Source organism: Symphalangus syndactylus, chromosome X, assembly GCF_028878055.3.
Source record: "Symphalangus syndactylus isolate Jambi chromosome X, NHGRI_mSymSyn1-v2.1_pri, whole genome shotgun sequence".
Classification (NCBI taxonomy): domain Eukaryota; kingdom Metazoa; phylum Chordata; class Mammalia; order Primates; family Hylobatidae; genus Symphalangus; species Symphalangus syndactylus.
The window spans coordinates 66,362,509-66,383,899 of record NC_072447.2 but is presented as its reverse complement, the minus strand read 5'-3'; the positions used below and the strand labels follow the sequence as shown (position 1 = coordinate 66,383,899).

At 48.0% G+C, this 21,391-nt stretch overlaps 1 protein-coding gene across 6 annotated transcripts in view; it reads left to right on the top strand.

Moving 5' to 3' along the window:
- IQSEC2 (IQ motif and Sec7 domain ArfGEF 2) overlaps positions 1-21,391 on the top strand; it is an 89,246-nt gene that overhangs the window by 13,697 nt on the left and 54,158 nt on the right. For all 6 annotated transcript variants that reach the window (XR_008654771.2, XM_055267235.2, XM_055267241.1 and 3 more), the window contains exon 2: positions 17,247-17,276. Coding sequence is in view for 5 of the 6 variants with exons in the window: in XM_055267235.2 (XP_055123210.1) it covers positions 17,247-17,276 (30 nt within the window). In the remaining variant the exon portion in view is untranslated. The remainder of the gene's footprint in view (positions 1-17,246; positions 17,277-21,391) is intronic.

The window sequence follows — 21,391 nt, the reverse complement described above, 5'->3', positions numbered from 1 at the left end:
GTTAGGACCACAGGTGCATGCCACTATACCTGGCAAATTTTTAATTTTTTTTTTTTTTTTTTTTAGAGACGGGGTGTCGCTATGTTGCCCAGTTAGGTCTTGAACTCCTAGGCTCAAGTGATCCTCATCCTTCGGTCTTCCAAAGTGCTGGGATTGCAGGGGTGAGCCACTGCGCCCGGCCCCTCCCAGATTTTGAGAGTTTTATTATTGTTTGGGCTCCTCTATTAGTTACCTTTGTAACTTTATTAAGTACTGTTTTAAACTGTGACTTCTTATTTCATCAGTTTTCCACAGCATCTCTTGACCACATACTTTGTAAGATATAGTTATTAGTGCCATCCTTCCCTCCATCTCTCCTTCCCCTCTTCCACCTCCCAGTCTCTATGTTCTGTACTTGTGTATCTAGCAATGTAGATTACATTTGCATTCTATTCTGTAAAAATAATTATGTTTTCAATGCTTTATCTAGAGAGATTGATTATAAAAATTACCTGGCAGTACACTGTTTATGTGATTATGACTATGTCACTATTAGTCATCGCAGGGCCAAATAGTGTACTGTAATTATACCTCATTACTCACAGTTACACAACCTTTGTACTCCCAGGATTGTTTTAAAACTTCATACCGAAATATAATATGAATACAAAAAAGTGCTCATATCAGAAGTGATATGACCATATCACAAGTGATATAGTCACTTTTTACAAACCAAACACCTAGGTAACCAGCATGCAGAACAAGGTCTGTTTTTTATTCATCCTGAGTAGTACTCAAGCAGCCCTTTCAGTTTGAAGGACTAAGTCTCTTCTTTTTTTTTTCAGATGGAGTCTCGCTCTGTCACCCAGGCTGGAGTGCAGTGGCGTGATCTTGGCTCACTGCAACCTCTGCCTCCTGGGTTCAAGCGATTCTCCCATCTCAGCCTCTCTAGTAGCTGGGACTACAGGTGCCCACCACTATGCCCGGCTAATGTTTGTATTTTTAGTAGAGATGGAATTTCGAACTCCTGACCTCAGATGATGCACCCACCTCAGCCTCCCAAAGTGCTGGGATTATAGGCATGAGCCGCCGTGCCTGGCCTTTTTTTTTTTTTTTTTTTAGACAGGGCCTCACTCTGTTGCACAGGCTAGAGTGCAGTGGCTCAACCTCCACCCGCTGGATTCAAGTGATTCTCCTGCCTCAGCCTCCCAAGTAGCTGGGATTACAGGTGTGCACCACTACGCCCAGCTAATTTGTATTTTTAGTAGAGTTGGGGGTTTCACCATGTTGGCCAGGTTAGTCTCGAACCCCTGACCTCAAGTGACCTGCCCACCTTGGCCTCCCAAAGTGCTGGGATTACAGGCGTGAGCCACCATACCTGGCCCTCTCCTTATGTTATTTCTTTGATTATTCCCTTCCCTTAATTTGCTCTGTTTTCTTGTTTGGGAATGTCTGTTAGTTGGGTGTTGAACTTCCTGTAGGCTGTTGATCCTGTAGGCTGCTTACCTTTTCTCTCATACTTTCTATTTTATGGTATGTGAATAAGTTAATAGAAGGTCTGACTGAGCCAGGCGTGGTGGCTCATGCCTATAATCCCAGCACTTTGGGAGGCTGAGGCGGGAGGATCGCTTGAGCCCAGAAGTTCGAGACCAGCCTGGGCAATATGATGACATGATGAAACCCTGTCTCTACAAAAAAAAAAAAAAAAAGAAAGAAAGAAAAAAAGAAAAAAAAAAAGAAAGTCTGACTGAGCGGTGAGCTGCCTGCATATCCAGGCTTGCTTGTCCACTCACTGGCTTCATTTTGGCGAGCTGACAGGGAGTTGGTTGTTATAATCCCCAAAGGCCAGAATGAATAGCACTTTATTTTGGGGGCACCAACATGCCACTAGGTGTCTTGACTCATCCTAAATAGTTTAATCCCTTTAGCAAGCAGCCCTCTGATACTTTGCCTAGGGGTGAATGCCAGGCGGCCTGTGTTCTAGGTCTGGGGGTTGGGGTGGCAGGGAAGGAAGGATGTCATATACTTACCTTCCATTTATCCCAGTGTCCAGTGCCTTGGTTCCTCCTACCCTCTCTGGCAGCTACCATCTCCAAGTCTGGAGTCTCTCTGGGCCTCTTCTGGCCTGACTGTCTCCCTCCTCAGCTGCAAGCCCCTAAGTGGTGTTCCTGGATCTCCCTCAAGTGTGAACACCCTGCTGTTTGTTTTTTGCTTCCAGAAATTAGTTGAAGTCTCTCACCCACTGATCTCACCCTCTCCCATCCTCCTCCCTGTTATGAGTTCATACTTTATTTTATTCCTTCACTTTCATTATGGTGGGGTCCTGGGAGAGAGAGGAGATAAACATTTATGCCCTTGAGGTGGAAACTAAGGGGAAAGCTACTTTAAAAAATGGTTGTTTTGCTTTTTCAACCCAGACTGAAACTGGAAACTATTAGTAGGCCCCCCACATAGCCAAGCCTGGATGACCTCATTTGGGCCTGTGCTGCTTCTGGCCCCAGCCCTTATCATAAGCATTCCTCCAGTGGCCTCCAGAGCACCCCTTTCCTCAACCTCTGCTGCCTAGACCATGGAGTCAAGCGAGCCCTCAGCCGAGGAACCGGACACCTGGGTTCTGATCCCAGCCCTGCCCCTGCCTCCCTCTGGACCCCTGGGCCAGCCCCTCCACCTCTCTGGGTGCCCTCTCTGTGGCTTGAGAGGCTCTCCATCTGCTGTGAGCTGGGCTTTGCTGGGATTGGCTGGGTGCTTGGAGGGCAGCCCAGCCTCTTTGTCCAGGCGGTGGGAGCAAGCGGGGCAGAGATGGGCCCCAAGCACTCAAGAGGGGGCTTGGAGGCCGAGCTGAGGCTTCTGCAACAGCAGGCTGTGCTAGCTGCTCCCCCTTCCGCCCACTCTTTCCCATCATGGCTGAACCTCCATCTCTCTGCCTCCAGCAGAGGGAGGAAAGAAGGCAGGGCTAGAGAGCTAGTTCTGTTTTCCTTTGCTTCTTCTCTCTCTCTCTCATTGTAGTACCGAGCTGATCTGTGCTACAATACCTGTGCATAGCCGCACCTTCCTTTTTTGGTGTTCCCCCTTTCCATCCTTAAATGATTGTCTCTTCTAGAAGCGCTCCTTGAGTGTTCATGGGGCGGGGGGCCTTGGGCTGCACTGTGTGGTGGGGAGACAGGAGACAGATGAGGGAGAGGGGCCAAGCTTGCAGGCTGGAATGGGAGATGAAGTGCCACTTGGCTCTGGGATGACAGAAGGAAGCAGCAGCTGTAGCAGTTAAAAGCATTGGTTTTGGAATCAGACAAACCTAGACTTGAATCTCGGCTCTACTACTTATTAGCTGTGTGAGTCTGGGTAAGTCACATTGCTCCTCCATACCTCAGTGACTGCATCCATACAATGAGAAGAACTACTTTGCACAACAGTTATGAAGACTGTGCAAAGTAGCAGGTACAACTGTGGACCATTGTAGGTGCAACTAAATAGTAACTTTATGGCTGGGCATGGTGGCTCATGTCTGTACTCCCAGCACTTTGGGAGGCCGAGGCAGGATTGCTTGAGCCAGGAGTTTGAGACCAGCCTGGGCAACATAGCAAGACCCCATCTCTACAAAAAATGAAAAAATTAGCTGGGCGTGGTGGTGTATGCTTGTAGTCTTAGCTACTCGGGAGACTGAGAGCAGAAGATTGCTTGAGCCCAGAAGTTCAAGGATGTAGTGAGGTATGATCATGCCACGGCATTCCAGCCTGGGTGACAGAATGAGACCCTGTCTAAAAAAATAAATAAGGCTGGGTGTGGTGGGTCACACTTGTAATCTTAGCACTTTGGGAGGCTGAGGTAGGTGGATCACTTGAGGCCAGGAGTTCGAGACCAGCCTGGCCAATATGGTGATACTCCATCTCTACTAAAAATACAAAAATTAGCTGGATGTGGTGGTGCACACCTGTAATCCCAGCTACTCGGGAGGCTGGGGCACGAGAATCACTTGAACCTGGGAGACAGCAGTTGGAGTGAGCCGAGATTGCGCCACTGTACTCCAGCCTGGGTGACAGAGTGAGACTCTATCTCAAAAAATAAAAAATACGAAAAATAAATAGTAACTTTATGATTATTTGGATTATTATAAGGCAGAATATGCTAAGGCCCAAATAAAGTCTGCTTATTACTTTATTATGATTATGTAACATATAGTATTTGCTTATGATTGAAAGGAGCATGAAGTTAGAGAAGGTATTCTCTAAGGAGGCAGCTTTTGACCTCATCACTCCTTGGATCAAGCCTCCCAGGGGCTCCCTGGCAACTACAGCGTGAGGTTCACGCTGTGCTGCCTGGTATTCAAGGCTCTCTTGGTTGTAATCTCTGCCTTTCTTCTCTTCAAAATGTAAATGTGAAGTGACACTTGTCTCTTTATTTCCTGAAAAAGACATTTTAAAAGTGATAGACAAATATTTCATTTGAGGTATATAGCAATCTTCCTCATCATTGTCATCATCATCAACATCATTTTTATCATCCCAGAACCTGTACAGTGAGTTGTGTTAAACAAGGACTATAGGAACAATAATCACCAGCAAAAGGATAGCCAGCAACTGAAACCACCATGGCCTTCATTTTGTCATTTACCGCCATCTTTGCCTTCAAGATTGTTTGGCTCCATTACTAAAAGTGATTCCAGTATCCAACAAGCTTTCTGATTTGTCCTATGGTTCTATTTCTTCTTTTTAAATAATCTTCATGAGACTTTCTTGCATAACACCATTACCTCATCCACCTGTTCGCTATACTTTTTGTCATTTCTAGGTCTGATTCTTGGCTTCCTTAGAAAAGAGTCTTCCTCTCTACCTGAATCATCTTTCTTTTTTTTTTTTTTTTTTGAGACAGAGTCTCACTCTGTTGCCCAGGCTGGAGTGCAGTGGTGCAATCTCGGCTCACTGCAGCCTCTGCCTCCCGGATTCAAGCAATTCTCTGCCTTAGCCTCCCAAGTAGCTGGGATTACAGGCACCCACCACCACGCCCAGCTAATTTTTTTGTATTTTTAGTAGAGACGGGGTTTCACCATCTTGGCCACGCTGGTCTTGAACTCCTAACCTTGTGATCCACCCGCCTCGGCCTCCCAAAGTGCTGGGATTACAGGCGTGAGCCACTGCGCCTGGCTACCTGAATCATCTTTCACTTTCACTTTTTTTTTTTTTTTTTAGACGGAGTTTCGCTCTTTCACCCAGGCCGGAGTCAAATGGCATGATCTGGGCTCACTGCAAGCTCCGCCCCCCAGATTCAAGCGATTCTCCTGCCTCAGCCTCCTGAGTAGCTGGGATTATAGGCGCCCACCATCATGCCCGGCTAATTTTTGTATTTGTAGTAGAGATGGGGTTTCACCATGTTGGCCAGGCTGGTCTCCAACCCCTGACCTCAGGCAATTCACCCGCCTTGGCCTCCCAAAGAGCTGGGATTACAGGCGTGAACCACCGTGCCCGGCCTACTTTCACTTTTTACATTGTCATGATTTAGGTGTCACTTGAACTTGGGAATCATCTTTACCTCCCCCTAGTGCTTTTCTCCTTCCTCGCTGTCACAAGTAGGTCTTCATGCCACTTGCGGTTTAGGGAAGTGCTTGCATGCTCCTTTGGGTAAGGCTATAGCTCCACTCATTCTTCAAGCCACTCTGTTTCCTTCCTAACCCTACACTCAAGTTGTACTAAACTATGTAGAGTTTCCTAAGCATGTCAGGCTTCTTTATGATTCCATGCCTTTATTCTGGCTGCTCGTATAGCTAAATGCCCCTTTTTTTTTTTTTTTTTTTTTTGACAGAGTCTCACTGTGTCGCCCAGGCTGGAGTGCAATGGTGTGATCACGGCTCACTGCAGCCTCTACCTCCTGGGCTCAAGTGATCCTCCCACTCCAGCCTCCCAAGTAGCTGGAACCACAGGCATGGGCCACCACACCTGGCTAATTTTTTGGTTGTTTGTAGGGACAGGGTCTCCCTATGTTGTCCAGGCTTGTCTCAAACTCTTGGGCTGAAGCAGTCTTCCCGCCTCAGCCTCCTGAGTAGCTGGGACTATAGGCACACACCATCATGCCCACCTAATTTTTGTATTTTTGTGGAGACAGAGTTTTGCTATGTTGTCCAGGCTGGTCTCGACCTGGGCTCAAGCAATCCTCTCACTTTAACCTCCCGAGTAGCTGGGACTATAGGCACACAATAATATGCCTGGCTAATTTTTATTTCATTGTAGAGATGGGGTCTTCCCTAAACCGCAAGTGGCATGAAGACCCTGTGATCCCCAGGCTGGTCTCAAACTCCTGGGCTCAAGCAGTCCTCCCGCCTTGGCTTCCTAAAGTGCTGGGATTATAGGCATGAGCCCCCGTGCCTGGCCCCAAATGCCTTTTTACCCTTGTCTACATGGCAGATAACCGGTTAACTTTTTTTTTTTTTTTTTTGACATAGGGTTGTGCTCTGTTGCCCAGGCTAGAGTGCAGTGGCATGATCATAGCTCGCTGAAGCCTCAAATTCCTGGGCTCAAGTGATCCTCCTGCCTCAGCCTCCCTAGTAGCTGAGGGAGACCTAGAAACTTATTTCTCTCTGTTGCCACCACGCCTGGCTAACTGTTCAAATTTGAAGAACGTCTAAGTACCTCACACTGTTCAAGGCACTTGGAAACAGTGAGCAAAATAGACAAAACCTCTGCCCTGTGGAGCTGAGATTCTAGTGTATGGATGTCTGGGATGGGTGTGGAAAAGAAACAAATAAACAAGAAGACACATAATATGTCAAGTAGTGGTAAGTGCTATGGGGAAAAATAAAGCTGCACGAACCTGGGGAGTGCAGAAGGCCCAGTCACCTCCACCACAGCCAGTGTTTGCACAACCATTATTAAGCAGCATTTTCTCATTTAAGCATTTTCCAATGTTATCCCATATTCTTTATAACCATAATCCTCCCAACAACCCTATCATATTAGTGCTATTATTATCTCCATTACATTAATGAAGAAACTGAAACTTAGGGTCGTAAATCGCATAGCTGGAAGAGGCAGAGCTGAGACCCAAATCCAGGCCTGTCTGACCTAAAGCCTGGACTCATAACTACTGTCATTCTACAAACCTCAACACAATTCTCTGAAGTCAGAATTATTATGCCTATTTTATAGTTCGGGAAACTAAGTTCAGAGGGGAGAATGGATTCATCCATGGGTTCCACAGCAAATGAATGGATTTGAACCCAGATCTGTGAAGGCTAGGGCCTTCTACAAACCCTGAGGCCTAAGGCTCTATAGACTCACCTGCCTCTACATTTCTAGGGCCCAAGCAAGTTATCAGTTGAAGCCCTTGGCCCTCCACACTTCTCTTCCCTCCTGTAGTTCATATGGAGCCTTGAGATGTGTAGATACCCCAGCCAACACGTCCAAGCCCTGTCTATCTCCCCTTCCCCTTAGGCTGCTCCCTGGGCCTAACAGATGGACCTGGGTAATAAGACCATGCAATTCCTGAAAGTAAGCCCAAGAAATTTAGGCAGGAAATTCTGAGGTCCTTGGCGCTTGAAGTGCAGCCTAGAAGGGACAGGGCCAAAGATCCTGATGGGTCCTGATGGCATTACAGACCTTTTGCCTGATGGAGAGTGGCCCCTAAAGTGTGGTCCCCAGTGTAGAGCCTTCTGTTTATCACTACAACCCATGAGATTGTGATTTGTAATAGGCTGGCCTCCAAGATCCTTCTCCTTTGGCTTCCTGAGCTAGGTCCTGCTTTGCAGGGAAGGGAACAGGGGGTGTTCTGTGGGCCTGGGCCTTCAGAGACTGTGGCCGGTGAAGAATGGAGCTTTCCCAGCAAGCCCTGGTGGACATGTGCACTGATTCTTATGCCCCCCGCTTCACGGGAGTACTGTTCCCAGTACTCTCAGGCTACTTAACCAATTTGATTTCTTAGTAGCTTTTAAAAAATTATACTTTCAATGCATTTTTAAATTAGGAGATTTAGAAAAACTAGGAAAAGTAGAGGAGAAAAACATTACACATAATTACAGCACCCAGAGGCAGCCACTCTGAGCATCTGGTGTATTGCCCTTGTTCTCTGCATTTTTTTCATGTAGTTGAAATGATTTTACACATACAATTTTTTTTCTTGATTTTTCCATTTGAGCATTTCCCATGTCATTACATATTCTTCACAACCGTCATTGTTAGTGGGAACTGATATACCACGATGGACTTAACCATCCTCTTAATGTAGGGTGTAGAAGCTGTGCTCATTTTTTTCACTGGTTTAAATCATGCTGTGATAGGCTTCCTTGCACACACAGCATCAAAGGAACTTACAGCTTTTAGGGAATTGACCTTATATAGGGACAATTGTATTCAGCTTATTTCCCTTTCCAGATGGTCCCTCTAGCTGGGTCCGATTCATTTATTTAGCCATTCATTTATTCATTAATTTTGTCACCACATATTTACTCCATACACCTGGAAACCAGACTCTGTGATCTGGGGGTCCAAGCAGGAATGAGACAGAGCGCCTGACTACCAGGAGCTCCCAGTCGCTGGGAGAGTCAGCCATGGAAATAGACAATTTCAGAACAGTTTGATCAGGGCTGTGATGGAGTCAAGAAAAGGATACTGTGGGAGAACAGAGGAGGGGCTCCTAACCCAGCCTAGGGATGTTAAGATATGCTTCCTGGAGGAGGTGGTGCCTAAATGAGTCATGGAGGATGAATAGGAGTTGGCTGGAATAAGAAAGGGAGCTTCCTGTTAAACACAATGAGTTGGATAAACTTATTTCTGTTGCTTTCCCAAATCTCATTAAAATATGAAAAAAGGAATAAAAAAGGTAGAAACAGATAAGATCTGGGATGCTGACCAGAAGTAAACTATTCTACTTAGAGAATCCCAGCAGTGCTCAGGATTGAGAGGTACTGAAGGTACATCTTCGGAAGGCAGGATGAAGTATGGACCTGAGAATGGGAATGTTGAAAGTCTTTTCTGTCCGGGCACAGTGGTTCATGCCTGTAATTCCCCCGCCACTTTGGGAGGCTGAGGTGGGAGGATTGCTTGAGCTCAGGAGTTTGAGACCAGCCTGGGCAGCATAGTAAAACCCTGTCTCAAACAAACAAACAAACAAACAAACAAACAAACAAAAGATTGGCTGGGTGTGGTGGCATGTACCTGTGGTTCTAGCTACTCAGGAGGCTGAGGTGGGAGGATCGCTTGGTGAGCCCAGTAGGTCAAGGCTGTGAGCTATGCTCACACCACTGCACCCTAGTCTGGGCAGCAGACAGAGACCTTGTCTTAAAAAAAAAAAAGTCTTGTCTTTTTGGTCCTTCCCCAACCCCATCCAGACAGTGAGTCCCCCACTCCCAGCTGCATCCCTGCAGATGGAGGTTGCTTCTTTGGAGAAACTGAAGTTAAGAGGCTTTGACTTGAAGTCACCAAGTACAGTGGAGGATGGGGTGAAACAGGCCTGCAGGCAAAGGGATCTGCAACCTAAAACAGTGGAACCCCAACTTCCTTCCACTTAAAACAGTGGGACTCTAACCTCCTTCAACTCCCCCACTTCTAGGACACCAAAGTCAGGTACACAGATGAGATCAAAGGATTGTTCTCTGGGGAAACTGAAAGGCCCCAGAGAAAAAGGCCTCCAAAAGCCGACATTGGGAAGTCTTCTAACAAAAGAACAGGCTTTCAGCCCAGTAATTTGATAGTGAAGCCCACCACCTGGCAAGCCCCACCTGCACACAGAGCTTCCAAGCAGCTTGGTAGTGTCATGGGAACTAATCTAGGATCACCGGCCAAGGACCCTTAAGATAGGTATATTTTATTTTAATGTAAACTAAACCTCAGTACGCTGGGCCAGGCATGGTGGCTTATGCCTGTAATCCCAGCATTTTGAGGGTGCTGAGGTGGGAGGATCACTTAAGCCCAGGAGTCTGAGACCAGCCTGGGCAACATAGCAAGACCTTGTCTCTAAACCAAAAAAAAAAAAAAAAAAAAGAGAGAGAGAGAGAGAAAGAAAGAAAAGAAATAAACCTCAGCATATGTTTTTAAAAACCTCAAGCTCGTGGTAGCCAGAGATAATCAGATAGTCTAAGGCTATTTGAGGAAAACCATCAACTTGGAAGACAGATTGAAAAAGCAAACAAACAAACAAACAAACAAACAAACATAAAAAAGAAACTTGGAAGGTAATGAAGGGAGGAGAAGAAACCTGGGAAATTAAAAATAGTGAGAGCTAAAATAAAAATTTCAGCAGAAGGATTAGAAAATAAAAGGTGAGGAGATATCATAGGAAGCAGAATAACAAGACAAAGGGACAACAGAAGAGACAAGATGAGAAAATTGGAGGATCAATTGAGGAACTCCAACAGCCAACAATAGGAGTTCCAGAAATAGAGAATGGAGGGAACAGCAGGAAGGAAATTCTCAAAGACGTAATACAAGAACTTTTCCTAGAACTGAAGGAGTGAAAACTCCTGCTGGGTACCCAGCAAGATAAATGATAAAAAGACCCATGCCAAGATATGCCACTGTGACATTTCAGAATACCAGGGATTAAAGGGAAGATCCTAAAAGCTTCCAGAGAAAAAACATCATATACAAAGAATCAAGAAAAGGAATTGCGTTGGACTTATCAACAGCAACACTGGAAGCTAGGATGTGATGGAGCAGTGTTCTCAATATTCTGAGGGAAAACAATTTCCAACCTAGAAGTCTATACTCAGTTGAATGATCAATCAAGTATGAGGGTATATAAGATCTAAAGGTTTTAAGTCCTATGCCTCCTTTCTCAGGAAGCCCTGGGGAATGTGCTCCAGCAAAATATGGGCATAAACAAAAAAAAAAAAAAGAAAGGAAAAAAAAGCCACGGAATCTAGGAAACAGGAAGTTCAACGCAAAGGAGAGGTGAAAGGAATTCCTAGATGATGGAAAAGAGAGAGGTTCTTTTTTTTTTTTGAGACGGAGTCTCCCTCTGTCTCCCGGTCTGGAGTGCAGTGGCGCAATCTCGGCTCACTGCAACCTCTGCCTCCCAGGTTTAAGCTATTCTTCAGCTTCAGCCTCCTGAGTAGCTGGGATTACAGGCGTTCGCCACTGCGTCCGGCTAATTTTTGTATTTTTAGTAGAGACAGGGTTTCACCATGTTGGCCAGGCTGATCTCAAATCCCTGACCTCAGTTGATCTGCCCGCCTCAGCCTCCCAAAATGTTGGGATTACAGGTGTGAGCCACCACACCTGGCCTGAGAGAGAGGTTCCTAGGGCAACATCTGGGCAGGCCTAGAGAGCAGCCAGCCTAGATTGCAGCAGGAAGGTGGGTGTTTTTAAGGGAAACAAAGAGTCTGATGGATTACCTGATATGTCAAAGCATGTTGAGAGGAGAATTGCACTTCTGACAGCTTGGGAAGAATTGATCATTTGTATGAAGAGAACTAAACTGACAAAAAAATAATGGACAGTAATCAGGCTGGGCACGGTGGCTCATGCCTGTGATCCCAGCACTTTGGGAGGCTGAGGTAGGTGAATCTCTTGAGCCCAGGAATTCGAGACCAGTCTGGGCAATGGCAAAACCCCATCTCTACCAAAAGTACAAAAATTCGGCAGGTGTGGTGGTGCATGCTTATAGTCCCATCTACTCGGGAGGCTGAGGTAGGAGGATCACTTGAGCCCAGGACGTTGAGGCTGCAGTGAGCTGTGATCGTGTTACTGCACTCCAGCCTGGGCAACAGGATGAGGACCTGTCTCAAAAAAAAAGAAATATAGACAGTAATCGATAGCAGGGAAAATAAAAAGTTGTATGGGAAAGGAAATGTAATCATAGTATGTCATATGATTTATCCATTATTAGTATCCATGCAGTCATAATAATGTAGACCACCAGCCTAGGCAACATGATGAAACCCCATCTCTACAAAAAACGTAAAAATTAGCCAGGCATGATGGTGCATGCCTGTAATACCAGCCGCTCGGGAGGCTGAGGTGGGAGATACTGCTTGACCTCAGGAGGCAGAGGTTGCAGTGAGCTGAGATTGTGCCACTGCACTCCATCCTGGGTGACAGAGTGAGACCCTATCTCAAAAAAAAAAAAAAAAAAATGTTGATTTAACCCAAACTTTGTGATATAACTCTGATGATAGAATGAGAGGAGGGCACAGTTGTTCAGTTGCAGGACGCTTGGAGTGAATGGAAGTGGTCACTGCACAGTCGTATGTAAAAACAGCATTTAGGCTGGGTACAGTGGCTCACGCCAGTAATCCCAGCACTTTGGGAGGCTGAGGCAGGATTGCTTGAGCCCAGGAGTTTGTGGCCACCCTGGCCAATATAGTGAGACCCCGTGTCTATTTTTAAAAAATAAACATGGTTGGGTGTGGTGGCTCACGCCTGTAATCCCAGCACATTGGGAGGCTGAAGTGGGCAGATCACTTGAGGTCAGGAGTTCGAGACCAGCCTGGCCAACATGGTGAAGCCCTGTCTTTACAAAAAAAAAAAAATACAAAAATTAGCTGGGCATGGTGGCACATGCCTGTAATCCCAGCTATTCAGGAGGCTGAGGCAAGAGAATCGCTTGAACCCGGGAGGCAGAGGTTGCAGTGAGCCAAGATCATGCCATTGCACTCCAGCCTGAGCAACAGAGTGAGGCTCTGTCTCAAACAAAAAAAAAAAAAAGAAAAGTTCCTTTAGCAGTCAGTGTGAGAAAGGAGCTGACATTTGCGGTTAGGTGTAAGGTGATATTCAGGAAAGAAACTGCAAGGCTGCTTCGGGGCCAGTTCTCAGCTTTTGGAGAGACCCGCATGATTTCTGGGCCAGGGTACCTGTCTCTTTTTCCTCAGGACACTCCTGGGAGGAGCCCTGTTCATAGTTGCCCTTCAAGTTTCATTCTTCAAAAAATCTACTTCTGGGCCAGGCGCAGTGGCTCACGCCTGTAATCCCAGCACTTTGGGAGGCTGAGGCAGGTGGATCGCCTGAGGTTGGGAGTTTGAGACAAGCCTCACCAACATGGTGAAACCCCATCTCTACTAAAAATACAGAATTAGCCGGGCATGATGGCAGGCGCCTGTAATCCCAGCTACTCAGGAGGCTGAGGCAAGAGAATCGCTTGAACCCAGGAGGCGGAGGTTGCAGTGAGCCAAGATCGCGCCACTGCACTGCAGCCTGGTGACAGAGCGAGACTCTGTCTCAAAAAAAAGAAAAAAAATCTACTTCTGTTGATGTTCAGTCTCCTTTCTGTAGGAGACATGATCTTTTAGGCATGTTATTCAGATTCTGGCTTGAGGACCAGTCTGTGATCATTCAAGTTACTCCGCATTATCTCATTTCTGATGCATTTTGTATTTATTTAATTAGTTTTGTTTTCAGGGACAAGCTTCTTGATCTAATTTCAGGTTCCTGGGAAGAGGCACCATATTGTTCCCCAGTTATTGCTTATGGATGGCTTGGAGCATGGCAGGGAATCTAGTCAAGAGGCAAAGGCAGAAACTCCAACACAGCAGTTCCAAGGCCTCCGTTCTTTTCAGTCATTCTGCTCTGTCTTCCCCACAAGTCCCCAAAAGGTTCAGGAACTTCCGATATTCTGCCATTTATTCTCCCATCTTCCAGATTGCTTCTTTTTTTTTTTTTTTTTTTTTTTTGAGATGGAGTCTCGCTGTGTTGCCCAGGCTGGAGTGCAGTGGCACGATCTCAGCTCACTGCAAGCTCCGCCTTCTGGGTTCATGCCATTCTCCTGCCTCAGCCTCCCGAGTAGCTGGGACCACAGGCACTCGCCACCACGCCCGGCTAATTTTTTGTATTTTTAGTAGAGATGGGGTTTCACCAAGTTAGCCATGATGGTCTTGATCTCCTGACCTTGTGATCCGCCCGCCTCGGCCTCCCAAAGTGCTGGGATTACAGGTGTGAGCCACGGCACCTGGCCAAATTCTTGTACCTGGAAGAAGCAGCATTAAAGTCCCTGGTCAGATTACATGCCTGTTTTTGATTCAGAAAATATGGTTACTGTCCTGAAAGCTCCAACAAGTTACTGTTTATTGGCCATCACTGCTGAGGATGGGAGTTGGCATATCCAAATCTCTTGAGAATCCTGGGGCCTAAGTGGCCTTTCATTAAGAGAAGGCTGGCCAGGCGCGGTGGCTCATGCCTGTAATCCCAGCACTTTGGGAGGCCGAGGCAGGCGGATCACTTGAAGTCAGGAGTTCGAGACCAGCCTGGCCAACATGGCGAAACCCTGTCTCTACTAAAAACACAAAAATTAGCCGGGCATAGTGGTGGGCACCTGTAATCCCAGCTACTCAGGAGGCTGAGGCAGGAGAATCACTTGAACCTGGGAGGCGGAGGTTGGCAGTGAGCCAAGATAGTGCCACTGCACTCCAGCCTGGGCGACAGAGCAAGACTCTGTCTCTAAATAAATAAATAAACAAACAAACAAATAAATAAATAAATAAAAGGCTGTGGGGAGTAGCAGGAGAAGTCGGTCTCCTTTACTGACATGGATTGATGAAGAGGGATCTAGTCCTTGGGTCTATTGCTTCTCCTTGTAGACAGCAGAATCTAGTTGATAAAAGAGATAAACTTTGGGGTTCTGAAGAAATAGAATATTTTAAGGCCTAAAGATTGCTTGGAACTCAACTAACACAGCCCCATCACTTTACAGGTGAAGAACCAAGATCCAGAGGGAAATGACTTGTCCAAGTTCACACTGCCAATTAGGGAATGAGCCATACAAGGACCTAGCATTCTTTCTACCAGTCTATACCGCCTCCCAAAAGAATGGCGGCCCAGCTTCATGACCATTGGGCAGTACATGAGCCTCTGAGGAGGTGTAGGATGGCACTGATGATTGTTCTATACATAATGAATAATATGCTAAATGCATAAAGGGTGATGGACCCTGGGGTGGGCTGCACCCCCACATTGAGAGTCATATGATGCTGTGTACCCTCAAGCTAGTAAGAATCAGTCCATAGCGAGAATTGGCGAATTCCCCACTGCATCATGACTTGGAGCTCTTTTGCTCCCCTTTGCTGCCATCTTGAGGACTGTCACATATCACATAGAAATACTTTTGGAGCAGAGGTACATTTCTCATAATCTCTCAGATGAAAGAGCACTGGAGAGGAAAAGTCTGTTGGTGCCTCTCTGGCTTGATATTGAGGCATGAAGATAAGGGAACTCACCCTCATAGTGCGTACGTGCCCAGCACTGAGCTTCTGGTACAGTGGAGCGTGGTGGTAGGAACATGAGCTTTGGGGTTCACTCTGAGCTTCTCCCCTTGTGTGACCTTGGGCAAGTCATTTTGACCTTTCTGAGTCTCAGTTTCATCATCTTGAAATTGGATGAATAATCCCCACTTTGCAGGATCAAAGGAGATAATGTACAAAAGGAGGCTAACACTATGCCTGGTACATAGTAGGTACTCATAGTTTGTTCACAGTGGTGGTGGGGGTGATTAGATGTGTTGCTTAAACCCTTAGGTAGATTGGGGCAAGTGGCCAGTCCATGAGCTCCTTGAGAGTTTGGATTCCCAGGGCAGGGCCTGGTAGACAGCTGACTGAATACATGTGTGCTGGGTTTGGGGTTAGGTGGGTGGTGAAGAGATCGGCCTGCCTAGAGCAGAGGGTTAGTGTTAGGGAGAGAGGCTGAGAGGCTTGGCCTCAGTTCTGTAGGCATCTGGGGAGTCACTGAAGTCAGGCCCCTCAGGCCTGGTACCTGAGAATAACTGGGCCAGGCCTCAGAAGCAATCTTGTTGCTGCAGAAGGAGATGGAACATTTTAATAAATGTGATAAGGTGCGCTGTGGCTCTGGTCCTCTGTTCCTTCAGGGGGCTGAGAAGGCTAAGGATTGGTGCTACTGGCATCTGCTGAGCATGTACCATATGCCAGGCACTGTGCTAGGCTGAGCCTCACAGCCACACCCCATAAAGGGAGTGACTCTCACCACAGCCCACCCCCAAAGCCCCATTTTACAAGGCAAAGCGCTGACACTCAACATAGTGAAGTACCTTCCCTAGGATTCCATGGCTTGTGAGTAGTGGAACTGGGAGTGCTGTGGTTGCGGCACCCTGATGCTTGCCTGCCCCTCCTCGCCAGCGGGGCCTCCTTTCATTCTTTCAACAAATGTTCCCTTCTGAGGCCCACCTGCTCCTCTCCCTGTGTGTATCTCTGTCATTTAGCTCTTAGCATAGATGGACACTCCCCTCACTAAAGCCACGTCTTGGCTCTCTCAGCTGAGGACAGAGCCTGTGCTGTGTTCATCTCTGTCTCCTTCGCAGCATGAGTGAGGGTGGGAGGCCTGAGGTGAAGATGGAGGAAGATGACAAGGGGGAAGTCCGTGTCCCACACGCTTCCACTTTCAACTTCCGTGGTCCTCCTCTGCCCCTTCCCTGCACGCAGTGGACGCCAGCCCCACTGTCCTGATCCTCCCTCCCCTATACACACACACGCGCGTACACACACACACACGTGTACACACGTGTGTGCACTTGCGTATACACTCTCACACTCTTCTTGGGAAGGCGTAGTGAGAGGGGAAGGGTGTGGTTCAGATTTCACTCATTCCCCGGTTCCCTCAGTGATGTCCCCAACTCCATTCTCTTCTCTTGCCCTTATTTTGCCTCTAAAGAGGCCTCACAATGAAAACGGCAGACCAGTGTAGTAGAAAGGAGCCCAGCGGCTGACTCATTTATCCCCTCAGCCTCGTTCTCTTCATCTGGAAAATAAGCAGGTTGGACCAGGCAGTTGGCAAAGCCTCTTCTATGGTGTTAATAATATCTGGCATTTGCCTGTCGGGTTCCAAAGGGCTTAATTATCCCAACAGCCCCGTGAGGATCGGCCTCATGTCACAAACGGGGAGACTGAGGCTCAGACTCAGAGAGGTGAAGTGACTTGCCCAGGTCATGGGGCTGGTAAGTGGCAGAGCCAATATCTGAACCTAGGTCTTTCTGTGTTTCAAGCTTGGGCTTTGCCCCTGCCCACGGCTGCTGGCTGCCTCGAGGAAAGCCACGCTCCTCACTGTGATCCACTAGGCCCCACAGGGTTGGTTCCTGGTGCCTCTTTGACCTCACTTCTGATCACTCTTCCCCCTTGCTCACTGCACCCCAGCACCACCGTCTTCATCTCTCCAACTGGCGAGGCACTCTACTGTTTCTCGGCTTTGCACTTGCTATTCTCTTCTCTCCGCATGAAATAACCCTTCCCCTCATTTTTGTGATGTGCATTAGGCCTTAAGGCCCCCAGAGCCACTCTACCTAGGGCAGAGGGAGAACAGTAGAGAGCATATACTGACTGTTTTGGTTTTTTTTCTCTGTTTCCCTTTCAGATCTGATGGTGAAAATTCCAGAACAGTCAGGTCAGTACCTCCTTTCTTTAGTACTGATTGGGAGATGGGGCAGGGCCTGGGGTGGGGGCCTCTGGTTTGTAACTGCAGGATCCATGGGCAGGGGGAGGGGCCAACTCAAGGGTGTCTTCCCTGTTGGTATTAGGGGTGGCTATGGAGTGGGGTGGGAGGGAAGTTGGGGGATGTGGCAGCTGTGGGGAGGGGGTTCAAGACTGTTCCTTAGTCTTTCTGACACTAGTTGACTTGGGGGTTTGGCTGAACACCATAGGGGCTCATAGGAGCTGCCCAGATATGAAAGCTGAGAGGTCAGCTCTGGACCAAGGACCTTTTCCACCTTCTCCTCCCAGGGTAAGAGGGCATGATCGATGCTGAGCTTCCCTGGTCTAGCGTTCACTTTCCACCCTGAATCTGTGCCAGCCCTGAGTAGTGGGATTTGAATGGACTCTGGATGTAACACATTCTAGACATTAGTACTATACATTAGGGCAACAAGGAAAATTTTTTTGTGTGTGCTTGGTAAAAAAAGTTTACAAGCTTCAGTACGTTTTATTTTATTTTATTTTCTGTTTTTTTTTTCTTTTTTTGTTGTTGTTATTGTTGTTACTGACCCATTGGTAGACATAGTAAGTTTTAAAGATGTGCTCAATCTGCCACTTGGGGAGGCAGGAGTAAAACTTGGGTAAAAGTAAAGACAAGGGACCTTTGTGCATTTCCCAGGCCTTACCCCATCAGAAGCTTCATGAAGGCAGAGGTGTCAAGTATAGGGATTATATAGGAATGATGGGGGTGCTCAGGATAAGATCCACTCAGCCCTAACATCCAGGCTGGGGGCTATGGGATAGGCACAGATGGGTACAATCCTTCCCAGCCACGGCTGCCAGTAGCATAATTGGCACCTTTGTGAAGAATAGAAAAAGATGTCCCTTTCAAGGGCACCCCCCTCTGAGTGGCTCCATTGAGCACAGCATGGGTTGGATATCAGCCCCGTTCATATCCTTTTGGCTGTGACCCTTTGTGCAAGGCACAGCTTGCCTGACTGTATGCAGCAGCCCTGGTCCTGTCATTCAGGCAGTGGATATGGGCTGGGGACAGAGGATGCCAGCATACAGACAAAAGTGTCTAATGAGACACACTCTGTTCTAGCACCCCAGACAGGGGATCTGGGGTAAACACACGGATACCCAGAGCCAAGACTGGGGCTGTGGGATAAACACACACTGAGGCCAGCTTTAATGCAGTCAGTCCCAGTGTCCAGGAAAGGGGTTTGTGGCAAGACATAATTAGTCCTAGCATGCAGCCAAGGAGCATGTCATGGGCACAGCTTGTCCTAGCACTTAGGAAGGCACCTGTCTAGCAAAGGGAATAGATCTCAGTGTCCCACCGTGGGTTTGGAGAGAGGCCACCCGAGCACGGGGCTCCTGCAAGCATCCCTGGTGATGTGCCTGCTACTTGTTGAAGAAGAAGATTGAAAACATCTCTAGTTCTCAGCTCTTCCCAGCAAGGAAGTTCCTGGGACCTAGAGCTCAGGACATTTAATAACGAGCATAATCATAAGTCATGTGATGATATACATTTGGGCCTTTACAACTTACAGAAGTTGTCAGGGACTTTCTTTTGTCTGATCCTCCCAGTGACACTGTAGGTAGAACCTGGGCTGGCCTTATCATCATTGTTTTACAGCTGAGGAAACTGAGGCTCAGAGTGGTTATGGGTTTTGCCTGCAGCCAGGCAGCTAATATGTGGATTCAGCTAATATATGGATCCTGAGCCAGGATTCAAACCCAAGTCTGCCTGGCGCCAACCCAGAGTGCTACCCAATACCATCACCACGGGAGCTCTCGACAGCCTGGCAGATAATAATCATCATCCTCATCCTCATCCTAATATTAGCAATTATAGCAATATTACAATCCCTGATTTACAGATGAGGAGAAAGAGGTTCTCAGAGAGTCAGTGCCTTGGGCTGTCTGGTTCCAAAGCCAGCATTTAATTTATTCAGACACACTTCCTGACATCCATCCTGGGCCCACAGTCAAGGAGGCTATAGGGGCCTAGAGGAGTCAGCATCTGGGAAGCGAGGGTCAAATTCAGGCTATGGGAAGGGGCTAAAGCACGGCGTGTGTGGGGCAAGATCTTGACAACATGGTGGGAAGGCAACTTGAACTTGCAACCAGGGCTGGGTAGGGACCCACTTGTAAATTTTTGAATTCGCTCCAGTTAGAGTGAAGGAGAGCTTGCTGGAGCAGGCAGTGTCTGAGCAGGGCTGTTGGGGACTGCTGTGCAGATTTGCATAAGGAGGGTGTCCCCGGAGGTGGGATCAGCTTGTGGAGGAAAGCGAGGGGGGTGGGTTTAGAGACGGGGAGCCATCCGTGGGGCTAAAATAGAAGATCTAGGCAGGAAAAGAGCAGTAAGGTCAGAACTCGGGTCAGGGCTGGGTCACAGCGACCTTCTGTCATCAGTGGCGAGCTGGGGAAGTTGGAGGAGAGAGGCGAGGCTCTGTGGCCTAGGAAGGGCAGAAACACTGGATCCATGCACAGGCCTCCATCTGGGGGCAGGTTGCTTTCTAGTTGTGTGACTGGACAATCTGTTCACCTCTTGGAACCTCAGTTTCCTCATCTGATAAACTTCATGTGTGCGTGCATGCGTGTGTGGAGGGGGAAGGGCTAGGGAGGTAGAAGAAACACCGAGGAGAGGCGCTAGGCCTGGGCTTTTATGGGAACTGAATAGCAAGGAGAGAGCAGAGTCGGTAGATTGCAAGCCACCCTTGGCATGACCCAGGCCTGAGGGCTTCTAAAGTATGGGGTGCCAGAGGAAGTGTGGCGTCTAATTAGAGCTGAACAGCTGGTGATGGGAGTGGGGGGTAGGCATGGGCAGAGAAAGGTGCCTGGACTTCTTGTGGATCCCTGAGAAGTTGTCACAGATCTGACCTAAAGGCACCTTAAGCCAAGGTCCAGAGAGGTATTGGCCATGGCTCGAGGTCACAAAGCTAGCTAGCAGCAGAGCCTGCTTCCTAGCTGTGCACTCTTTGCAAAATCACTTAACTTCTCTGGTTCTTAGTTTCTCATGGGTAAAATGGAAACAATAGTCTTGACTTCTCTGGGTTGATGAGAGAACTTAAAGTAAAGCAATGCTTGGTGTGAAATAGTGGTGCAACAAACTGTAGTGTCCTCCGCTTTCCCCTAACCCAATCCATTGTCATATGCTATATAGCCAGGCTGGAAGAATGTGAACAGGTGTAGGACTTGAAAACAGAGAGGGCAGGGGGGGCCTGATGAGGCCCTCACCAGAAGATGAGGGGGCCCAGGCCTAGAGGCACTGCTGCAGTGAGGGTCAGCCTGAACTTGTTGGCCCTGGGGACCAGGCTGGGGTTGCTAGGCACGCAAGGATGAAAGCGGGAGGAGGTGGCCTGTTGCTAGGGAAGGAGGGAGGGGGTGGGGGAGCCGCTGACACCCGCGGAGACAGGGACGTCCCTATGGCAACGGGAGCCACTGCAGTTGGAGGAGAAGTGGGAGGAGGAGCCTCCCACTCTGGGCCTCAGTGCCCCAATCTGTCCTACAGGAGTTTGGATTAAATAATCTCTTGTTTTGACCTCTTGGCAACCTGGGATGGCCAAGACCTCATGAACCATCTGTGGCTCCCCCATCCACATGTCCAAGACACTACCTATCCCCAGAGCCATCCAGCTGCATCACCTCCCATGATGCCTCCCGTTTGGCTCAGCCTGGTTGCCCACCCTGCCCTGTTCCTACCACTTCCTTTGCCTGGAACCTTGCCACTTACTGCTTCCCAGTCTGGGGTTGCTGCAGACACAGATGAGCCAGCTCGGCCCAGCCCAAATGGGAGCTTGATGATGGTGTAGACAGCCAGTTTGTGAGGACAGAAGTCTAGAGGAGTCAGAGCTGGATTCTGACAGTGGGAGAGAGGAGGAGGTACCTTTCCAGGAAGCTAAAGAAGGGCAAGAAGGGGTAAGAGGTTTCTCTTCTCCTCCCCTTCCTCTCTGTGTTCTGCCGCCGCCTGGCCCAGCCCCAGGAAGTGGGTGACCCCTAAGCTGGCTGAGTGCCTGGTTGGCACCAAAATAAACTTGCCTTCTCTCTCTTCCCCTCCCCTTGCCTCTGTCCCCTCTGTCC